Source organism: Lissotriton vulgaris, chromosome 2_1 (genome assembly GCF_964263255.1).
Source record: "Lissotriton vulgaris chromosome 2_1, aLisVul1.2, whole genome shotgun sequence".
Taxonomy (NCBI): domain Eukaryota; kingdom Metazoa; phylum Chordata; class Amphibia; order Caudata; family Salamandridae; genus Lissotriton; species Lissotriton vulgaris.
Genome location: NC_141687.1, coordinates 1777100060 through 1777119570, shown reverse-complemented (window position 1 = coordinate 1777119570; position 19511 = coordinate 1777100060). Strand labels below are relative to the sequence as shown.

Genomic DNA, 19511 nt, shown 5'->3' with positions numbered 1-19511 from the left:
ATGGAGGTAAATCAGAAGTTTGAGTGCTTAGATATAAGGTGGCTCTGAAAAGAGCCCTTGTGTTAATTGAGTGTTTTCTGCATTTATAAGTAAGTACCGATGCAGAGCCTGATGTTGCAGAGGAAGATTCTGTTTCCCTCATTCGTGAAATGAACACCGTCTCTCCTATAGACGTCTTGCATGTGGTAGCGCAAGTTGTTGTGGTAAATAGAACCCATGCTATAATCTCTGAGGAACGCAGAAACAGATTTATTTACATGTCTCCTTGCTTTCTCAAATTGTGCACAATGGTGATTGGACCAATTCCATTTCTGTCTTTGGCATATATTGGAATATACCAAGGCAGATCGAGGAAAAAGTGTCATCAATTGTCGAAAGGTGTCTTTTAGAAGCATTCCAGACCTACCCCAGTGATTGTGCCTAGATCGTTCCCACCACAGTGCACAATTATAAGGTCTGGTTCTGGGAGATGCATAAAAGTTTTCACCAATGGAATTAATTGGTGACATTTCAATCCTCTTTTGGAAATCCATGTTATGTGCACATTTGGTAAGCTGAGGTTGCAAATTCGTCTGCTTACTGCATATTTTTCACTCCAGTGAATATAACTGTGTCCTATTAGCCAGACCTTCATTTTCAAGGGATTTGTAGTCGTCCTCCGATCGGTTCTGGAAGTGGAATGGTAGTTAGAAGTTGAAATTTTAAATAAAGAAAAAGGAAGAGGCTGGGTGTGGTTAAAAAAATTAAAATGATTGGTTGATTGTAACAAGTGGAGAGTGAACAGGTCAATGTTTATGTTAAACGAAAAGTACTATTGGGTGTGAAAAAACAAGACATGTAACAGAGTTGTGGATTGGCAGGTGTTTCTGGAGGGAAAATAGTCTTCTTAGTTAGCTGTAGAACGTTGAGACATGAACTTTTGACCTGTGCCTTCAGCAAGGTGCAGAATGAGGTGTAACCATGGAAACAGTCGGAGATGGCAGTTGGTGATGGGTTCACTCTTTGGTGCCTCTGCATCTGAGTCTGTTCTCTGGTGGCTGGCGGACAACTGTTTGTTATTGTGGAGATGAAAGGGTGATAAGGAGAGAAATACGACATAGCGTCTGGCCTGTAGAAGCGTGGGAGCAGTGATTAACTCTGAGTGAAGCGGAACTGTGTCGGTGCTTAGTAACAGTAAAAAAAAAATGTTAACAGTGGTATAACTGTCTTTACGGTGCGCGACCTACTAAGAAAGAGTTCACGGGCTGTAATTGGTTTGCAGGTTCTAGTATCAGTAAGTGAGGTCGAGAAAAGAAAACATTCAGGACTTTATGAAGGCCTTGCGCCACCGGTGCGTTACTTTTTCCCATTTTAAAAAATGAGGCACTGGCGGCGGAAGGTCTTCATAAATAAGGTCCTCAGTGACTACAGTTAAGGTTATGTGGAACCCATGAATAGTTTTTCAATATGAAATCATTTCAGTTGAGATTATGGATTAAAAGAGAAACCGTGAATATTTGAAAGGTTTATTTAGAAATGTACTGTTTTAAAGGCAAATCATTGTGTAATATGAGTACAGAAATTGCAAAAAACACAGTAATTGGTATTGTCAGTAGTACATGGAATACAAACGCTATAGTTGAATAAAAATGAATATAGTTGGAAAAAAACATTGTACACTCTTATAAGGAAGTATACTATATTTTAATAAATGGAAGAAGGTTTCTGGCCTTTCAGTTTAGGAACGATATATGAAAATGCAAGTGGTTATACATCATTACTTTATGAATCAGCTGTCAAACAACACGAAATCATAATGTCCACTGTTAGTAAAGCAAATAGGTCTGTTCTTCATAAGAAAATATGGAAAAGAACGTGAAGAATATAGAAAACCAAAAGGAAATGAGGACGTCAATGGCTTGTTTGAGAGTTATTGAAGCATTGTTTAGGCAAAATAGGTAGTTTCTGCTTGTAACAGGAAATCAGTTTTACCATTTGAAAGTATGTCAGCTATCCAATGGAAAAGAGTAAAGCAGTACTGATGATCTGTTATAATCGGAGCCTCTTTTACCATCAGAGGGCAGCTCGGTGGGTTTTCGATGTAGCTCGCTGTTAGGAAAGAGTTAAGCGTCCATTGTGTAGGCAAAGTATGCAGCAAGTGCCTCTAACATGAAATCATTGTTATCATCTGAAAACATGTCAGCCATCCAATTGAGAAGATGAAAGGAGCATTCATGATCTGTCATTATTGGAGTGTCTTTTACCATCATAGGGCAGCTCGGTGGGTTTTCGATGTAGCTCTCTGTTAGGAAATCTTGTGCCGCTGCGAATATATTCCAATGACCCAGAACTCCTTGTATCGCTGCAAAGGCCATAAACCCTCCGTTGTAACAAAGCTGTTCATGATCAAGTAACGGATTCATGAGGTGATTGTAATTCGGTTCAGGAGGTACCAAATTGCAGAGACATAAATCCAGGGCCCACGTGAAATCACAGCTCAGGCAATGAAATACAGGCTGCACACAGGTGAAATGCGAATATCGAAATGATAATCGATATGAAGTATTCAAAGTCGAGAGTGGTAAGATGCCGTAGTAGTCAAGCATCCTCTGGCGAAATAGTTCTAAGTGGCCCGGCTCGTTTGCGAAGGCAGGAGGGACATCCATTTTGAATTTCCCAAGATGGTACAGGAAACGGCGCAGCACCGCTGGTTGTATAGCAACTCCACAGAATTAGGTCGCCGGCTATGCAGTGGAGAGGAGCAGAATGACTTGATACATTTTCTAGGAGTCTAGTCACTTATATATTGCTTAGTGGTTATTAAAAAAGTAGCTTTTTTTGAACTGGAGGATGCGTTAAAAAATAAGGGAGTGATTTGAGGGAGTTGTAAAGCAAGGTCATTTTATTTTTTACATCAATGCTGTTTTCTGTGAATGTTAGCTTAGTGAAAGATATGTGTGTGAGCAGATGCAACGTTCAGTTTTAAATGTGACAATGGCGCTCTTGTTCATGTCTTCCGATTCAAGGTCGGTATTCGCTGCCAAATACAAAGATTAAGAAACGCATGCGTGGGGTACATAGTGTGCATTCTTAAAGGAAAGTAAATGAAGGTTTATTTTTACCACGTTTGCATTGTTGTTTAAAAAGTTATAGTGATTTCTATTGTATGTGAAGAAAGTGTCACTGATGAAGACTGAAAATAAATCCTTATAAATGATATGGACTGGTGTATTTTAGAAAAGGTTTGTAACATTACATGAATTGTGGAAAAAAAATAATGTAATTGAAAGTGTATGGTTTAAAAATGAAAAGTAGAGGTTTATAGTTCATGTTTTGAAAGCAGTTCTAGAGGGTCAGAAGAAAGTGTATGGTTTGAAAATGAAAAGTAGAGGTTTATAGTTCACGTTTTGAAAGCAGTTCTAGAGGGTCAGATGCATGATAGATTTATTAAAAATAGAACATGTTTTTAAATAGTATTTTGGAAAAAATATGTGTCTTTATGTACTATTTACATTATGTGCCTGTTGCGTATTCTTTGAGTTTTAGTAATCCTGTGTCTTATAAGATTTCTAGGGGCGGTTTGAGGTTCATGGTGGGTTTGGGCAGGGAGGGTAGGTTGGGGGTTTGTAATAGGGGGTTTCGCTGGGGTGGAGTGCGGAGTTTAGTGAAAAGTGAGGGGGGCGGGGAGTTACGGTGTTTGGTAATGGAGCAGAGTTAGAGGACGCCACATTTGTGTTATGGGCTTCCACGGAAATATGTATTTATTCTCAGAGGTTTATTATATTAAGGATATATATTAGCATGGTGGCTCTTGTCGTTTTGTTGTTTTGTGTATGTTTATAATGCTGGCTCTGTAGTTTTTGTTTATGGACCTTATTGCGACACACAGGGGATCTACGTTGCACAGTTGGAGATCAGAGACTTAGGAAATAAAACTTTATAATTGTAAGGGCTGTAAGCGATAGAAATCGCCCGTTCTCGGTGTAAAAAATATCACCGCTATTGGTGGTATTTTCTATGGTGTTAGTACTCGAAGGAGACTAGTAACATATATGTGTAATAAAATTATGTAATAGGCTCAGCATTTTACATTATCTTGGAAAGCAAAAGTTGATTTTACATAGCAATAAGTCTCTTATAATTAAGGGACGGAGTGTATATAGTGCTATTTAGTACTCTGCTATGTGATTGATGTCGAATATTTCATAAGAGGAGGCTTTAAAAAATGTACGGGAAGTGGGTGGAGTGTTCCGTGTACATTGCAGAATAGAAACTAGTAAGAACCAATTGGAAGTGTTGTTTTAAAGTCACATGACTGCACATGCGTGTCTCGACGCGATAGGTGGGTGCGCGCACCCGGTCGCGCACTATAAGAAAGCGGCGAGAAAATATCAGCTAATATGCTCTTCAAGCTTGTTTTGGTACAAAGAGTTAGTTCTGAAAAGAACTTTTTTTTTTTTTTTTTTTTTGGAAACAAGTGTTATGATGCTTTTTATTTCTTAAAGTTGCGACGACATTTTTCAGTATGTCATACTATCCAAATAAAGTGAAGAAATTTAACTTTTCTTGGAGCATTTATGACTCTCAATTATTTGTTTAATTAGAGTAAAGCTTTGCTCTCCGTATACAAGAAGTTCTCCACAGTTCGTGCATTTCATGTGCACGTTCGCCAGATATGGTCTCAAGTCCATCTCAGCACTCGATGGAGATACAGGTCGTCCACCGGAAGATGTGTTGATTACTTCTGATGGTAATAGCGTGGCCTCCGTTTTTCTTGTGAAAGGTGGTCGCTCATTTTCATCAGATTCGGAAGATGAATGCGGAACGGTAGCCATTGTATCGAAGTCTTCTGGAAGATGTTCGACGTTGTTGTCTCTTGAGAGTAAAAAAGAAAGTGATGGTAGTGGGTGGAGTGCTGCGTGTAAATTGCAGAATAGAAACTACCAAGAACCAATTAGAAGTGTTGTTTAGAAGTCACATGACTTCACATGGGAGTTTCAGGTCCTGCACGCGATAGAAGGGTGCGCGCACCTGGTCTCGCACTAAAATAATGCGGCGAAAAAACATCTTATAATATGCTCTTCGAGCATGTTTTGGTGGAAAGAGTTAGTTCTGAAAAGAACTTTTTTTTTTTTTTTTTGGAAACAAGTGTTTTGATGCATTTGATTTCTTAAAGTTGCTATGATATTTTTCAGTATGTCATACTATCCAAATAAAGTGAAGAAATTTAACTTTTCTTGCAGCATTTATGACTCTCAATTTTGTGTTTAATTAGAGTAAAGCTTTGCTCTCCGTATACAAGAAGTTCTCCACAGTTGTTGCATTTAATGTGCACCTTCGCCAGACATGGTTTCAAGTCCATTTTAGCACTCGATGGAGATACAGGTCATCCACCGGAAGATGTGCTGATTACTTCTGATGGTAATAGCGTGGCCTCCGTTTTTCTTGTCAAAGGTGGTCGCTCATTTTCATCAGATTCGGAAGATGAATGCGGAACGCTAGTCATTGTACCGAAGTCTTCGGGAAGATGTTCGACGTTGTTGTCTCTTGAGAGTAGAAAAGAAAGTGATGGAAGTGGGTGGAGTGCTGCGTGTAAATTCCAGAATAGAAACTACCAAGAACCAATTGGAAGTGTTGTTTTGAAGTCACATGACTTCATATGCAAGTGTCAGGTCCTGTACGCGATAGGAGGGTGCGCGCACCCGGTCTCGCACTAAAATAAAGCGGCGAAAAAATATCTCATAATATGCTCTTGGAGCACGTTTTGGTAGAAAGAGTTAGTTCTGAAAAGAACTTTTTTTTTTTTTTTGGGGGGGGGAAAGAAGTGTTATAATGCTTTCGATTTCTTAAAGTTGCTACTACATTTTTCAGTATGTAATAGTTTGAAAATGAAGTGAAGAAATTTATTTTTTCTTGGGGCATTTGTGACTGTCAATTTTGAGTTTAATAAGAACGAGGCTCTGCTCTCCATATAAAAGAATTTCTCCACACTTGTTGCAATTCATATGCACCTTCGCAAGATATGGTCTCAAGTCCATTTCAGCACTCGATGGAGATACAGGTCGTACACCAGAAGATGTGCTGGCCACCTCTGATGGTAATAGCGTGGCCAGGGCTCTTGTCGATGCTTTTGCATAATGCTCAGGATGCCTTTGTTTAACATGCCGCTGCATGGTGTGTGCAGAAAAGGAATATTTTTTATTTGGATTTCCCCTTGAGAGCTCCGAATTGCATATCGTGCAGGTTACTTTTGGCGCATTCACTTTCTTTTGATCTTCAGGATAAGTGAAAAATTGCCAAATGAAAGATTCCTTTTTTCTTCTTAACGGTGGTCGCTCATTTCCTTCAGATTCGGAAGATGAATCTGGTAGGGAAGCCATTTCAGCAAAGACTTCCGGAAGATGCTCGACGTTGTTGTCTCTTGAGAGTAGAAAAGATTGTGAGGAAAGTGGGTGGAGTGCTTCGTGTATATTCCAGAACAGAAACTCCTAATAACCAATTGGAAGTTTTGTTTTCAAGTCACGTGACTTTACATGCACTTCTCAGGACGTGTAGGCGGTGATACTATGTAGTTACGAATGTGATTACATACTTAGGAACTAGCATTCAAAAAAACTATGAAATTCACTGAAAAAACCATAGGTTTTACACACGTTATAGTTAGGAAGTAGCATTTGAAAAACCTATGAAATTCACTGAAAAAACCATAGGTTTGACACCAGTTATAGTTAGCTGGAAATTTTACTGACATAAAACCAATGAAATTCCACGTTATAGTTAGTTGGACTCACTATAACTTGCGCGTGTAATGCACTGCTGATGACATTACATATTACATCACTCATGACATGGTCAGTGACATCACTTATGACACCATCCAGTGAATGTGTGTCTTTCTAAAAAATAAATATGTTTTATATATGTATATGTAAAGGTCGAGGAAAGAATAAATGTTTAAATTATTGTCTTAATGAATGTTTTTTTCAAAAAGAAATGATTGGATAACTGGCTTATTAAGTGTACCTTAGTGAATACATATATTAGCGAGTAATGTTTAAATATTTAAATATATGTATCAGTGTTTCACTTTGTGAATAACTGGCTGCATGGGTTGATGAGTACCTACATGTGTAGGTATTTGGGTTCTTAGATGTTTTTTTAGTATCAGTATGAGTGTTTCTATGGTTTCATGGGGGTATTACTAATCACATAGATGCATGAATGACTAACTATCTCTTTGTATGTGTTTAGAAGACACCATATGTGCAGGACTGTATGGGTGGTTGAGTGTGTATAGTTTTATATGCAAATAAATGGATGTTCAATAGTTTATTTGCATGTGTGAGTATGTGTGTGAGTAACTTTTGGATGATTGTCGGTGTGTAACAGGATGTATAGGTGTATCACTACATATGATGAGTGAGTATATGTATGAGTGACTATATAGAACTGTTGGTGAATGAGAGAATGTGTATATAGATGGTGGAATTACTGAATTGGTTGTTGTAACTGGTATGGGTATGTCCATTTTTTTGAAAATGTTAATTTCTATTTTCCAATATGTGTTTTAAGGGTTACATTACACTTAAAGGAGGTCTGTCATCAGTGATGTCATAAGTGATGTCACTGACCATGGCATGGGTGATGTAATATGTAATGTCATCAGCAGTGCATTACACGCGCAAGTTATAGTTAGTCCAACTAACTATAACGTGGAATTTCATTGGTTTTATGTCAGTAAAATTTCCAGCTAACTATAACTGGTGTCAAACCTATGGTTTTTTCAGTGAATTTCATAGGTTTTTCAAATGCTACTTCCTAACTATAACGTGTGTAAAACCTATGGTTTTTTCAGTGAATATATATATATATATATATATATATATATATATATATATATATATATATATATATATATATATATATATATATATATATACATACACACATAAAAGTGCCATCTATTGTTCAATTTTGGGGTGTGGCTTACTCTACTCTGTGGAGGTTATTTTCTGTTACATACATTGTTATTCTCCAGTCAGTATTTTTATTATTCTGCAGGAGGAAGGATTCTTTTGTATGTGTAGTGGTTATAATTTCAGGAATGTTTGTGTTTTGGTATCTTCTGGGGGCAGCATGGTTTACGCGGGTGGAGTTTTTGGTGCTATTAATATATTTAAATAGGGAATCCTGGCATTTCCCCTATGGTGTGCTCAGGAACTTTGGAGGAGTACTTTTAGGATTAATATTGTGGTTCCTGGGTAGCTAGTGCTCTCTTCCCTCCTATCTTTTAACATATGTCTTACCTCTATATCTGTGGGTTGGTTGTGATACCTAACATTTATTACAACATCATGTGTAGTTGTAGAGGCATTAGCATAGTATTTAGTACATTCCCAATGTATATTCTCAGTGCTTGTTCTCTCCTGGCTTTATGTATGTCCCATGTGGGAAAATTAGTTTTTTTCTTTCTAGCATCTGATGTATTTGGGTATTTCTGACATTGTACCTGCACATTTTTGAAGTATATATTTGTTACTCTACATTTAAAATGTTTGTGATTTATCGTTAACACTTTCAAATGCATTTTCACTATTTAAATTACTATTGTTCCATTTCTGTTGTCCTTTTAATATACTGTATTTTTTTTATTTCTTTGATATTTTTAGTCTGCATGTGGTTTAGGTGGTGATTTTCTGTCTGGATAAAAAAGGATTGCTTCAGTTTTACTTTAAAACAATAGTTACATTAGATTAAGGGGTGTTAGTTTGTTTTTAATATTTAGGGGTTTTGAGTCATTTAATGTATATTTATATGTGCTTAAATATTAGGTCTGTGTCATTTTGAAAGTTGTTTTTGATGAACAAGAGCGTTCGGATACAAAAATAGTTTTTTGTTTTAGTTGTTTATTTTAATGTAAGTGTTATGCAAATTGTTTGGTTTCATTTGTAGTAAATGGGTTTATTTTATTTTCTTTTCAGTACACGTGGCTGGTTGTATGCAGGATATCTCTTGGGATTTCCATGTAGAATCCAGCAGAGAGTTTCCGCTGCAAGGTTTAGGTGATCTTTCTGCTTTTTATAGTGTATATTTGTTTATTGTAAGAGACATGTCAGTTACTTTGTTTTTTGTTTACTTTCATTTGTTGCTTTGTGTTTAGATTTTTTTAAAAAGTAAGTTTTTTCCTTATTTGGTGGTTGTTAATTAAGAATTATGTTTATTTCTAACATATTTTTTATACAGTAGGTTTAGTTATTTTAAGTGTCTATAAATTAACATTATATATTTTAGTTAATGTTTTTTAAATATGTTGCATTATTAGTTTTAATGTTTTGTGTGTTATTACTTTAAATTGTTGCATGCATAGTTAAAGTTGTATAGTCAGTAAATTTGGTTTTAAATATAATTTGTGAGACTTTTTTCTTGTTGCTAATTTGGTTAGTTTAATACTTTGATTGTTTCTATTTGTCCTTTGTCATTGTGGGGTTTTTAATGGTAATTATTTGTTAACAATTAATTACTTTAGTTTTATATTGAAATACTTATGTAGTCAATACTGTTGCTATCAATATGTTGATGTTTTATATTTATTTAATGTTTTAATATTTCGTTTTATTTCATTTTGTGTTTGATATTATGATATTTTTAACAATTGTATTTTTGTTCTCAATATTTCTGTTTTGGTTGTTTGCATAGCATATAGGGTCATGATATTTTGGTAAACAATTATTGGGGTGATATTATGGGCAATCAATATTTTGGTTGATAATATTGTGTCGTACAACTCCCTCCCCGCATGTAGTCTGGGTGCAAAGCATTCCCCCTTCACACTTAGCATTACAGCAGGAGCCCTGCAAGTGCCTGAGGCCTCTTCTATAATACAAGGATGACTTGAAAATGTATCATGTATTCAGACATGAATAGTTAGATCTCCCAAACTAGAGGGAGACTCCCCTCAACATATATAAACTGACACATACCTCTAAAGAAACTGAATAACAAAATAAATAAAACATTTGTTAAATGCTGACTTCATTAGATCTAGAGGAGTAATTTAACAATCACCAAGTCCTACCACAAATATCAATAAAAAACAAGTTAACCAACACTTACCAACTATAACTGCATCAGTAGCACACATTTCATAAAATAACTAAATGATGCTTTCAAGCTATACAATCCAAAAAGTATGTGACCGCTATTTAAAGAAAAAATACATGTGCTTCCTCCGGATTACTAACAGACAACTTAATGGAATTGTTTTAATTAAAAAAAACGTACAATACATTCAAATCACAAATAAAAACATAACATGTAAAAGACAGTATTAGGTACAGAACGTTTGTCGACCAAAATAAATTAATTAATCTAATTGTTATATGGTGACATCATAGGAAGCATGTACCTATGGCTCTTCATGTGCAATCCGCTTGTTAGAAATATGCACTTAATATCATGGTACTCTGGACAAAGCAATACTAAAAGTGACTGATCGGTTTTGGTATGTAAGCATCAATTACATTTGCTGCAATTTTAAGTTAATGGCCTAATTTGTTCATAAGAGTCCATTGTTTATCTGATACTGATTCCAAAGTACAGTACTGAAATTTGCAATTGATGCTGAATTTGGTATTTGAGCGATTGCTGATTATCTTTCATGCTGTGCAATATTTTAGGAGACTTGTAAAATATAAAATTAAGGCCCTGTTTAACCAAGCCATTGCATTGTTGTGATGCAAGGACATTGCAAAGGCTGCTTTAAGATTTACAAATCATGCGTGGGGCTCTGTACAAAAATGTAATGCAATGCAGTGACTTGTATTATGTTTCCTTATTTCCGGGCTCGCTGGTGTTCCATGGATGGAGCATGGGCATTGCCACTGATGTTTCATTTTTACAAAGGTTTGTAAACCTCGGATTATGTCAAATTAGTCCTTCTCCCAGAGGATGGCATAACAAGGAGAAAAATCTTCTTTTCACTTAGATATTTTCTTTTTCTGTGCGGGATGCACTCTGAATCACACATGTTTTTCATGCAGGAAGGTATTCTTGAACCCTTCCACTATGGTGGCTGACTTTGGCACTAGGTAACACACAGTACGCCAGTGCAAGCAGAGAGTAGAAATGCCTAATAACTTTGCAAATATGGAGCATTTCTGCTCTCTCCCTTTCACACAACTCAGCCTAGCAAGTTGCCTTGGTGTGCTGCATTGCAAGAAATTATAGTAAATATGTCCCTTAATGTTTAAACCTACATGATCATGACTAATTTATTCACGAAGATGCCTTGGTTAAACTTGCTGACTAATAGGTAATCAAAACTAAACAATTTGAAATGCAAGTATGAATTGTTATCATGTAAAAAACATTTTATGTTCATCTTTAGATGCATCAATTGAAGATGAGGACATTGATGAAGTTTCCCACTACTATCCCAACTCCTACTGCAGAGGATCTTCTACGAAATGTACCCTGGTTGTCAAATTCTAAAACGCAACTCCATTTCATCAAGGTACTGATTTCTCATTCTTCTACAAATGACCAGTCTTATCGAACACAAAATAGAAGTCTAAATGAATTTTGAAAATATTATAATATCTTTCAAGTAGCTAAAAGCCATAAAAATGTCTTTCTTTCTAGGATACAATATTTTTAATTCATCTTAGTACATTTACAAACTTGGGTCATGTCCAAATTGTCGATAACATATTGTGAGTACATTCATAGTAAATATTTGTGATTTTATTAACAACCTGAAGATTACACATGTGAAAATGCAAGGCATAGAAAAATCAAAACATTGACTAGTAAAGTGGAAACAGACTTTAAGTGAGCTAAAAATGGCACTTGATCTCTGGGTGCATCCTTTAACAAGCTATTCTGTGGCCTAATTTCTCCAAAAATATTTGGCTGGGCGGCCAGTTCTTAGGTGGGATTTGAAAGGATATAATAGAAACAGTGGCTGGTAAAAAATGGGTCCTTTCTGTAATTATTCTCTATTCACTACTGACGGAGACATGAACTGATTGTGCTTATGCACTAGGAGCTTACAAAACGAGGTTCATACAAATTGTACGATTGATTATTGGCAACCTAGTTGGTCTACGTATCTACTGCATAGATGCCAGTGAGTAGATATAGTGTGCATATGCATACCTCATTTAGGTTCTGTATAAATGTGTTGATGTTATTTTGTGGTTACTTTATGTTTAATTCAGAATGCTTTATTGAGGTCTACATTTCTTGTAGAACGTCTTCTGTGGCTGCTACGTGAATGTTTAGTTTCCACTGGCCCTTCGCTTGAGCAGCTGATCTTAGCCGTGAGTCCCTACTTTTAGACTTATCCAATACTTGTCTTCTGAAACATATCTACAGGTTCTTGCCTTGGTCATTCAGCCATATCCTGTCAGTACATTTGGTACCAGGAGTGGGGATAGCTCTTTTCTATGAGCATGGACTTTATTGCTGGCTGAAGCCTTCGACCAACAGGCTGAATTCATTTGTTCTATCGTGAAGAGCGGCTGAAATATTTGGGGCTGTTTTACTCCCATGCTACTCAAGGTGCTCTGCGCTTGCTGTGCCTGTCTTCTATTGAATCTGCTTGCTTTTATTCTGTTATTGGGCCTACTTTGGGGCCTAATGCACCAATGGTGTCATTGGACAGAAACATGTCATTGAAAGCCCACATCAACAACTCAGCCAAAGAAGCACTCCTCCTACTAAAACACCTCAAGAAAATCTAACCTTTCACTTCCCATGAAGATTTTAAGATAGTAGTGCAATCACTTGTCCTCTCAAAACTGGATTATGGTAATGCCATCTTCACAGGAACTCTGAAAACTCACCTGCTCCTTAATTTCAGTTCTGAACATGGCAGCCCGGCTAATAACAGGTTGCAATTGATTTGTGCTCATCACACCAGCCCTCAAAAGCCTTAATTGGCCTTAATTGGCTCCCAACCGAAGCAAGATGTTTCTACAAGACCACTTGCATCACCCACAAAGCCTTTCACACACATAACCCTAACTATCTGGAGAACACACTTTCGAAAGCTGGTAGAGCCAGATCTCAAAGGAGCTCCAACGCACTTTTTCTCATACCTCCCAAACTGAAAAGGAAATCCTCCCAGACACGTTCTTTCTCTGGAAATGCTCCAACAATATGGAACTCACTCCTTAATGACCTGCGCTGCAACCCCTCATTTTCCTATTTCAAATGGGACCTTAATCACCTACTGTTCAACAAATACTTTAACACACACCATAACTGAGGTTATGTTCCCCAAGCTCACACCCACTCAGCCTTGACCAGTTGTAGCGGTTAAATTAGTGTTTCAGCGGTCCACTATGTCTTGTACATCTTTTAGCTCAAGCGGTTTCAATGTCTGCATACTGTAACTACTGCTAAGGCCAAATGATTTTCTTTGTCCGTTTTTTGCATGTACTTCAAACTAATGATCTCGCATTATATGCAAAGCACTCTGATACCTTCGGGTCCTCCTAGTGCTATAAAAAAACTATAAATAAATAATACATTTGAGTTTCAGTGTCACACGCCATTCACTAGTTTTCCTTGTGAGCTGACTCAAGGCTGTGGAAGCTCACTACTGCTCTTTCCTGGCAACAGCACCCTCGTTTCACCCTCTTCTCCAGCATTTGCTCAGCTGTGGGAGCTTGAGTCTGCATTCCGCAGCAGTGTTCTCGCTCTAGCCCATGAGCTCTAACGTGCATACACACTCTGCTAGCCTTCTTCTCACTGCCACCTCATAGAATTCTGGGTAGCTGGATGTTTTTGTCACACTCATCCGAATTTAGATTTGAATACAGGAATCTACAATATAGAGTGGCTCCGAGCCAGAACCAGTGGTCCCTTCAAATACACAGAACCTTTTTGAAGATTGAGCCCTGATTGAAGTGCTTCTCCTTGTTTTTCGCTATTGCTCGCTTTTCTACTTCTATTATCAATTCCCCACGGAGTGACAAATTGGATTAAAGAATAATCCTGGGAATGTGGGAATAAGCACCACCCCCATCGTTGTGGAAGGGGTCATCAATGATCCCAAGTTACCCTTTTTTCGTCCTGAAGAAGACTCGCATGGCTCAAGCTTAAATAACCGTCAGGCCGTAAAGACGAGTCGAAACGTCGACGTATCTATTTAAAAACTTGGACCCCATTTTTGTGTTTCTGTATATTGATGTGCGGGTATTTTTGACACTGAGGATTCATGAACATTTATTAATACTTGTAAAGAAATGGTGTCTCACCTTGGCCAGGTTGAACAGTATGATCAATTGATTTGTCGTCTTCTGTTTAGTCAATCAATAATGAATATATTTTGTCACAATAATTTTCTGTGAATTCCTTTCCTTCTCAAATTGCACACACTTTTTTCTACTTCTTTTTCTATCTGCACGCTCCATTGGGGTAACTTTTGCTATATAACTCAAATTAATGTATGAAATGATTAACATGTGGACCTTGGTTTATTAAATAATTCTCAAGGCTAGATATTTTATGCTGCTGTTGCCTTTAATCTACAATTTGTTGTTATGTAAAATGAGAAACTTTTATTTGAATAGAGCTGATCTTGAGTGACGTGATCCTAACTTTGTTGATTCAAAAAAGCTACTGATTAATTGAGTCACTATAAAATATAGAGGTCTTGGACCACTTTTCAACATTGCGACAATGGCAGCGGCGGCGACACGCTTCTTCGTCTTGAGTCGTGCTTCCAGCTCCCAGCGACACACAGTCTCTCAAAAGGCCCAGCTCAACAGCAGGCACTTCAATTCCGAGTAAGGGAAGGCAGAGAAGCTGGTTTTTGAAGTCTGTTGTCCCTAAGACTTCATCAGGAGGCAAGCTCTATCTCAAGCCCTTGGAGATCCTTTTCAAGTCGATTTGAAAGTAGCACAAAGTCCTTTCTACTTTCTTTGGCAGTCTGGCAACCACTGCAGGCCATTCCCCCAAACAGCACTCAGCTTAGGGATACTCCTCCTTAGTTTCTTTGGTTCCTCTCCTCAGCAAATATTCTACTTGTTTTCAAATGTGATCTAAAGTTCTGGGGTTTGGGTCCCCTCTTGTATACACCAAAACCCTTGTCTCTGAAGGCAGAGAGTGTCTGTGCCTAGTCCAAACCAGTTTGGTACAGTCCCAGAGCACTTTGTTGACAAGACTCCTTCTTTCCTCTGACAGTGTGGGCCAGGGACATCAGACACACCACAGGAGGTGGAGCCAGCATTGTGGAAGACAAGCACAGCCCTATTCAGGTCACAGGTGCTCCCCTTCTGTCACTCTACATGCAGATGGGTCTATTCAACCCCGTGCCAACTTACCCTGTCTCCTGTAATCCCCCAGCCACTGTCACTCATACTCCAGAAAAGGAATACACAACCTAGCAGAGGAAGGCTTGGACAGTTAGGCAAGAAAATACCTACTTTCTAAAAGTCGTATTTTCAAACACCAACAGGCACATGCATCAAACATGCCATTTGCAATTCCTTATTTGCGAAAAATAAGGATTAGATAATAAGGAAGCGCAAATGCCCATGCATGTAGAAATCTCTGAGAAAATAGCGATTCCTACAAAACCTTAATTGCAACTCGCAAAGTGCAAGTTGCAATGAAGGAATGGCTCCCTGTTCATTCCTATGGGCCTATAGGAATCGATGGGAGTTTGCATGCGCAATTTGCGAGTACCAATAGGTACTTCCAAATTGCTCATGTAATTTCAAAGGTGCACGTATGACAAAATGAGACTCTGAATCACCCCTGAAATAGTGATGTGCAGTACACCAATTTTGCACACATGGGCAATATGAAACTTTGAAAAATGCACTAAAGTGCATTTTTCAAAGTATTTTGAATATTACCATAAAGTTACACTTCATGGTAATTTGCGCCCCTATTAGCGAAATCGCAATTCTAAAGTAGTTCTTGCATTTAATTTAAGTAATCGTAAATTGCGATTCCTTAAATGCAATCGCAACTTGAGAAATCGGAAATATTTGTAAATTCTCAAATTGCGGGTGCCATTAACCTTGATGCATCACAAATGCCCTTTTTGCTGGCGCAAACGGACAATTGTTGTGAATCACACCGTTTGTGCTTGCAAAAATGGTTGATGCATGCGCCTGAGAATGTTAAAACCAACTTCACTAAAAGATGTATTTTATCATTCTTAGTTCAGGCATACTAAACTCGAATTTCTACCAAGTTCCCTGAGTCATTTAGGATTATAAGGTGTAATAATCAAACTGCACATTCTAACCTATGGGGAATACATAGCCTTGGAATAGTGAAAAACGAAAATGGCGGTAATTTACTATTAGGACATGCCAACCACACCAGGGCGTGTCCTACCTTTTACCTACAATGCACCCTGCCCTTGGGCCTACCATAGGGGTGACATATGCAGAAGAGGGAAGGTTTAGGGACTGGCAAGTGGGTGCACTTGCCCAGTCAACATGGCAATACCAGACTGCACACAGGCTCTGCAATGGCATACTTGAGACACATTTTACAGGCTGCTTCTGGGGGTGGCACAACCAGTGCTGCAAGCCCACCAGCAGCATTTGATGTCCAAGGCCTGGGCACACTCAGTGCACTGTAATAGGGTCTGACAAGTAAACCAAACCAGCCAATCATGAAGTCACTGATCCATACATTAAATTACCATAGAAAGCATATGCACTTTTGCACTAATCTGCAGTGGTGAAGTGTGCAGAGTCATAAAACCAACAAAAACAGGTCAGCCAAAATACTGGAGGAAGGGAAAAAGTTCAGGGATGACCATGCAAAAAGGGCCAAGTCCAACACACTGCTACAGAATGTGCAAAAAGGTTTAAAAGATAAAAAGTATTTCTAAAAAACAATTTTATTCAGGCTATACGTAGTGCAGTTTTTTTAATCATAACTGTCCTTTAAAAGCACACACTACACAGCTTAGCTGGTAGCTCCCTTAAAATTCCTTGCAAAAAGAATGAAAGTGTCTTCAGGAAGCAATTCTTTTGTTCACGCACACATCTAACAGCTTAGCAGGCAGCCCCCTCGCAATACTTTTAAATAAGAATAAATGTGTCACCATGAAGCTCCAATTGATTCCACCAATTAAAGCTAATACCTTCTTCCAGACACTCTTTCCTTTTGCAGATTGACCAGTTGAGGACATTTACACTTCTTTCAGGCAAGCCAGTACCCTGGCAAGAAGGATTCTTTAGATGTTTGCTCCTTCCTCTGTTTCACTGCACAGGAGGCTCCCTGAATGGCATTTCAGCTTTAGCATTTCCAGTGTCGGAATCAACCGTCCCTGGGAAGGCTGACTTTTTACAGCAAGTAGAGGAACTATTTTCCTAAAATTAAAACAGTATCAGACCCCACCAGACTTACAGGTACATGCATCAATATTGCTTTTTGCGATAACTTAATTGCGAAAAAATAAGGAATCGCAATTAAGGAATTGCAACATGCAATGCATCAAGAAATCGCTAAATAAATTGCGATTTCTTAATATTCCTTAATTGCGACTTGCAAATTGCGAGTCGCAATTAAGGAATACCTCCCCATTCATTCCTATGGGCCTAGAGGCCCATAGGAATGAATAGGAAGACATTCTCAATTTGCGATTAGCAATTAGCGAATCGCAAATTGAGAATGCGATTTCAAGGGTGCAGGGGTGTCCAAAGGATACCGTGTTGCACCCCTGAAATCAATATGAGTACATATGTTGTGCACACACATGCCCTAAGGGCATGTGTGTGCACAACATGAAACTTTGAAAAATGCACTAAAGTGCATTTTTCAAAGTTTTCGCAAATTACAATGAGGTTCAACCTCATGGTAATTAGCTCCCCCTAATTGCAAAATCGCAATTTTTAAAAGTTTCATACATTGCATTTAAGGAATTGCAAAATGCGATTCCTTAAATGCAATTGCAATTTGAGAATTCACAAATATTTGCGAATTCTCAAATTGCGAGGGCCTTCACCCTTCATGCATTCCAAAAGCAGATTTTGCGATCGCAAACGGCCGATTTTTGCAATTCTCACCGTTTGCGATTGCAAAATCCTTTGATGCATGTGCCTGTTAGACCGCTGGTAGCTACATGTGTAATTTTTTGGTGGAACATTAATTATGAATTTCCATAATAAAACATCACATAAAGAGATCTTATCTATACTACTATTATGAAGAGAGAACTGGGAACCTTTGAGGCGGGTAAACTCGGGAACCACAGTGCCAATCCAAACACTCGATACATCATTGTAATTGTCAGGGTCTGCAGATGGACATAGGCCATATAAAATAAAAAAATATACGTTCTATTTACGATGAAAAAATGTAGTCCCTTGGAAGTAGCGCCGGCCGCGACGTGCGTGCTGACATCAAGAGAGTGGGGAGGAGCGGCGTACAGGAGCGCGGGGAGGAGCGGCGGCCATGAGTGCGGGGAGGAGCGGCGGACAGGCGGGGAGGAGTGGTGAGGAGCGGCGAGGAGCGGCGGGGAGGAGCGGTGAGGAGCGGTGAGGAGCGGCAGACAGGCGGGGAGGAGCGCTGAACTTAGGAGAGCGGGGAGGAGCGGCGGCTGAGGTAGGTGAAGAAGCCACAGGTGTGCTCCGGGGGACCCACGGACAACGTCGGGGCGGGCGGGGGCCCTGAAGCCTGATTGCTCCCACGGACAACGTCGGGGCGGGCGGGGGCCCTAAAGCCTGATTGCTCCTGTACAACGTTGGGACGGGCTGCTAGTAGGTAAAATATGGATAGAGCACTCATATCAAGGTTCTGGTCTGAGTGGGTTAAACATATTAGACAGCCTAGTCGGAGAAGATTAAAGCATGATTGGTCTATCTATTTATCATTTAGGTATGGTGTCATCTTTTCATTCATCCACCTTTTTTACCTATTGTTAGAAACGGGGTCCCCGGCTGGCCAGGGCTCACGCCAAAGTCAGTCAGAGATCACCACTCCTAAGTCAGGGCAAGGGAGTTACACGCCAAGATAACCCCTGCTCACCCTCTAGGGAACGTGGCGCGAGCAGCAAGGCTAAACTTGGAGGCGGTATGAGTTAAGTATTTGCGCACGCACCCCAGCAACAACACCCAAGGCCCACCACAAAGGAAACTCCACACAAGGTTATATAAAAAATAGCCTTTGTATTATAGTAAAAACACATTAGATAACACACAAACTTTACAATGTGCCAACAGGCATGGGCAGAATTTACAAGGGATTATGTACAGGACAGGGCCACATGGACCACTGTCAGGGGTAGGCACTTGTTAGAAATAATACTTGTAGGTATACACTTAGCACATAAACATATAATGATTGTCACCAAAATAGTACATGTAGCACACAACCAGTAATCACTGGTAAAGAGTAAATACCTCCTACGCAACCCTAAAACACTGTAGGAAAATCACGCTAGGAACTAGGACCTTATCATCAGGACCTAAGGAAGGAATACCATCACCTAAGCAGGTCACTTTTAGCAAAGGGAAGGAAACCTAAACAATCACCTAAGCAGGTAATAACATAAA

The 19511-nt window shown here is 38.8% G+C and overlaps 1 protein-coding gene across 1 annotated transcript in view; it reads left to right on the top strand.

Annotated features, from left to right (window-relative positions):
• LOC147733269 (sperm-specific sodium:proton exchanger-like) overlaps positions 1–19511 on the top strand; it is a 7973824-nt gene that overhangs the window by 6895452 nt on the left and 1058861 nt on the right. The window contains exon 20 of the mRNA XM_086956195.1: positions 11366–11491. Within this exon, the coding sequence (XP_086812321.1) occupies positions 11366–11491 (126 nt within the window). The remainder of the gene's footprint in view (positions 1–11365; positions 11492–19511) is intronic.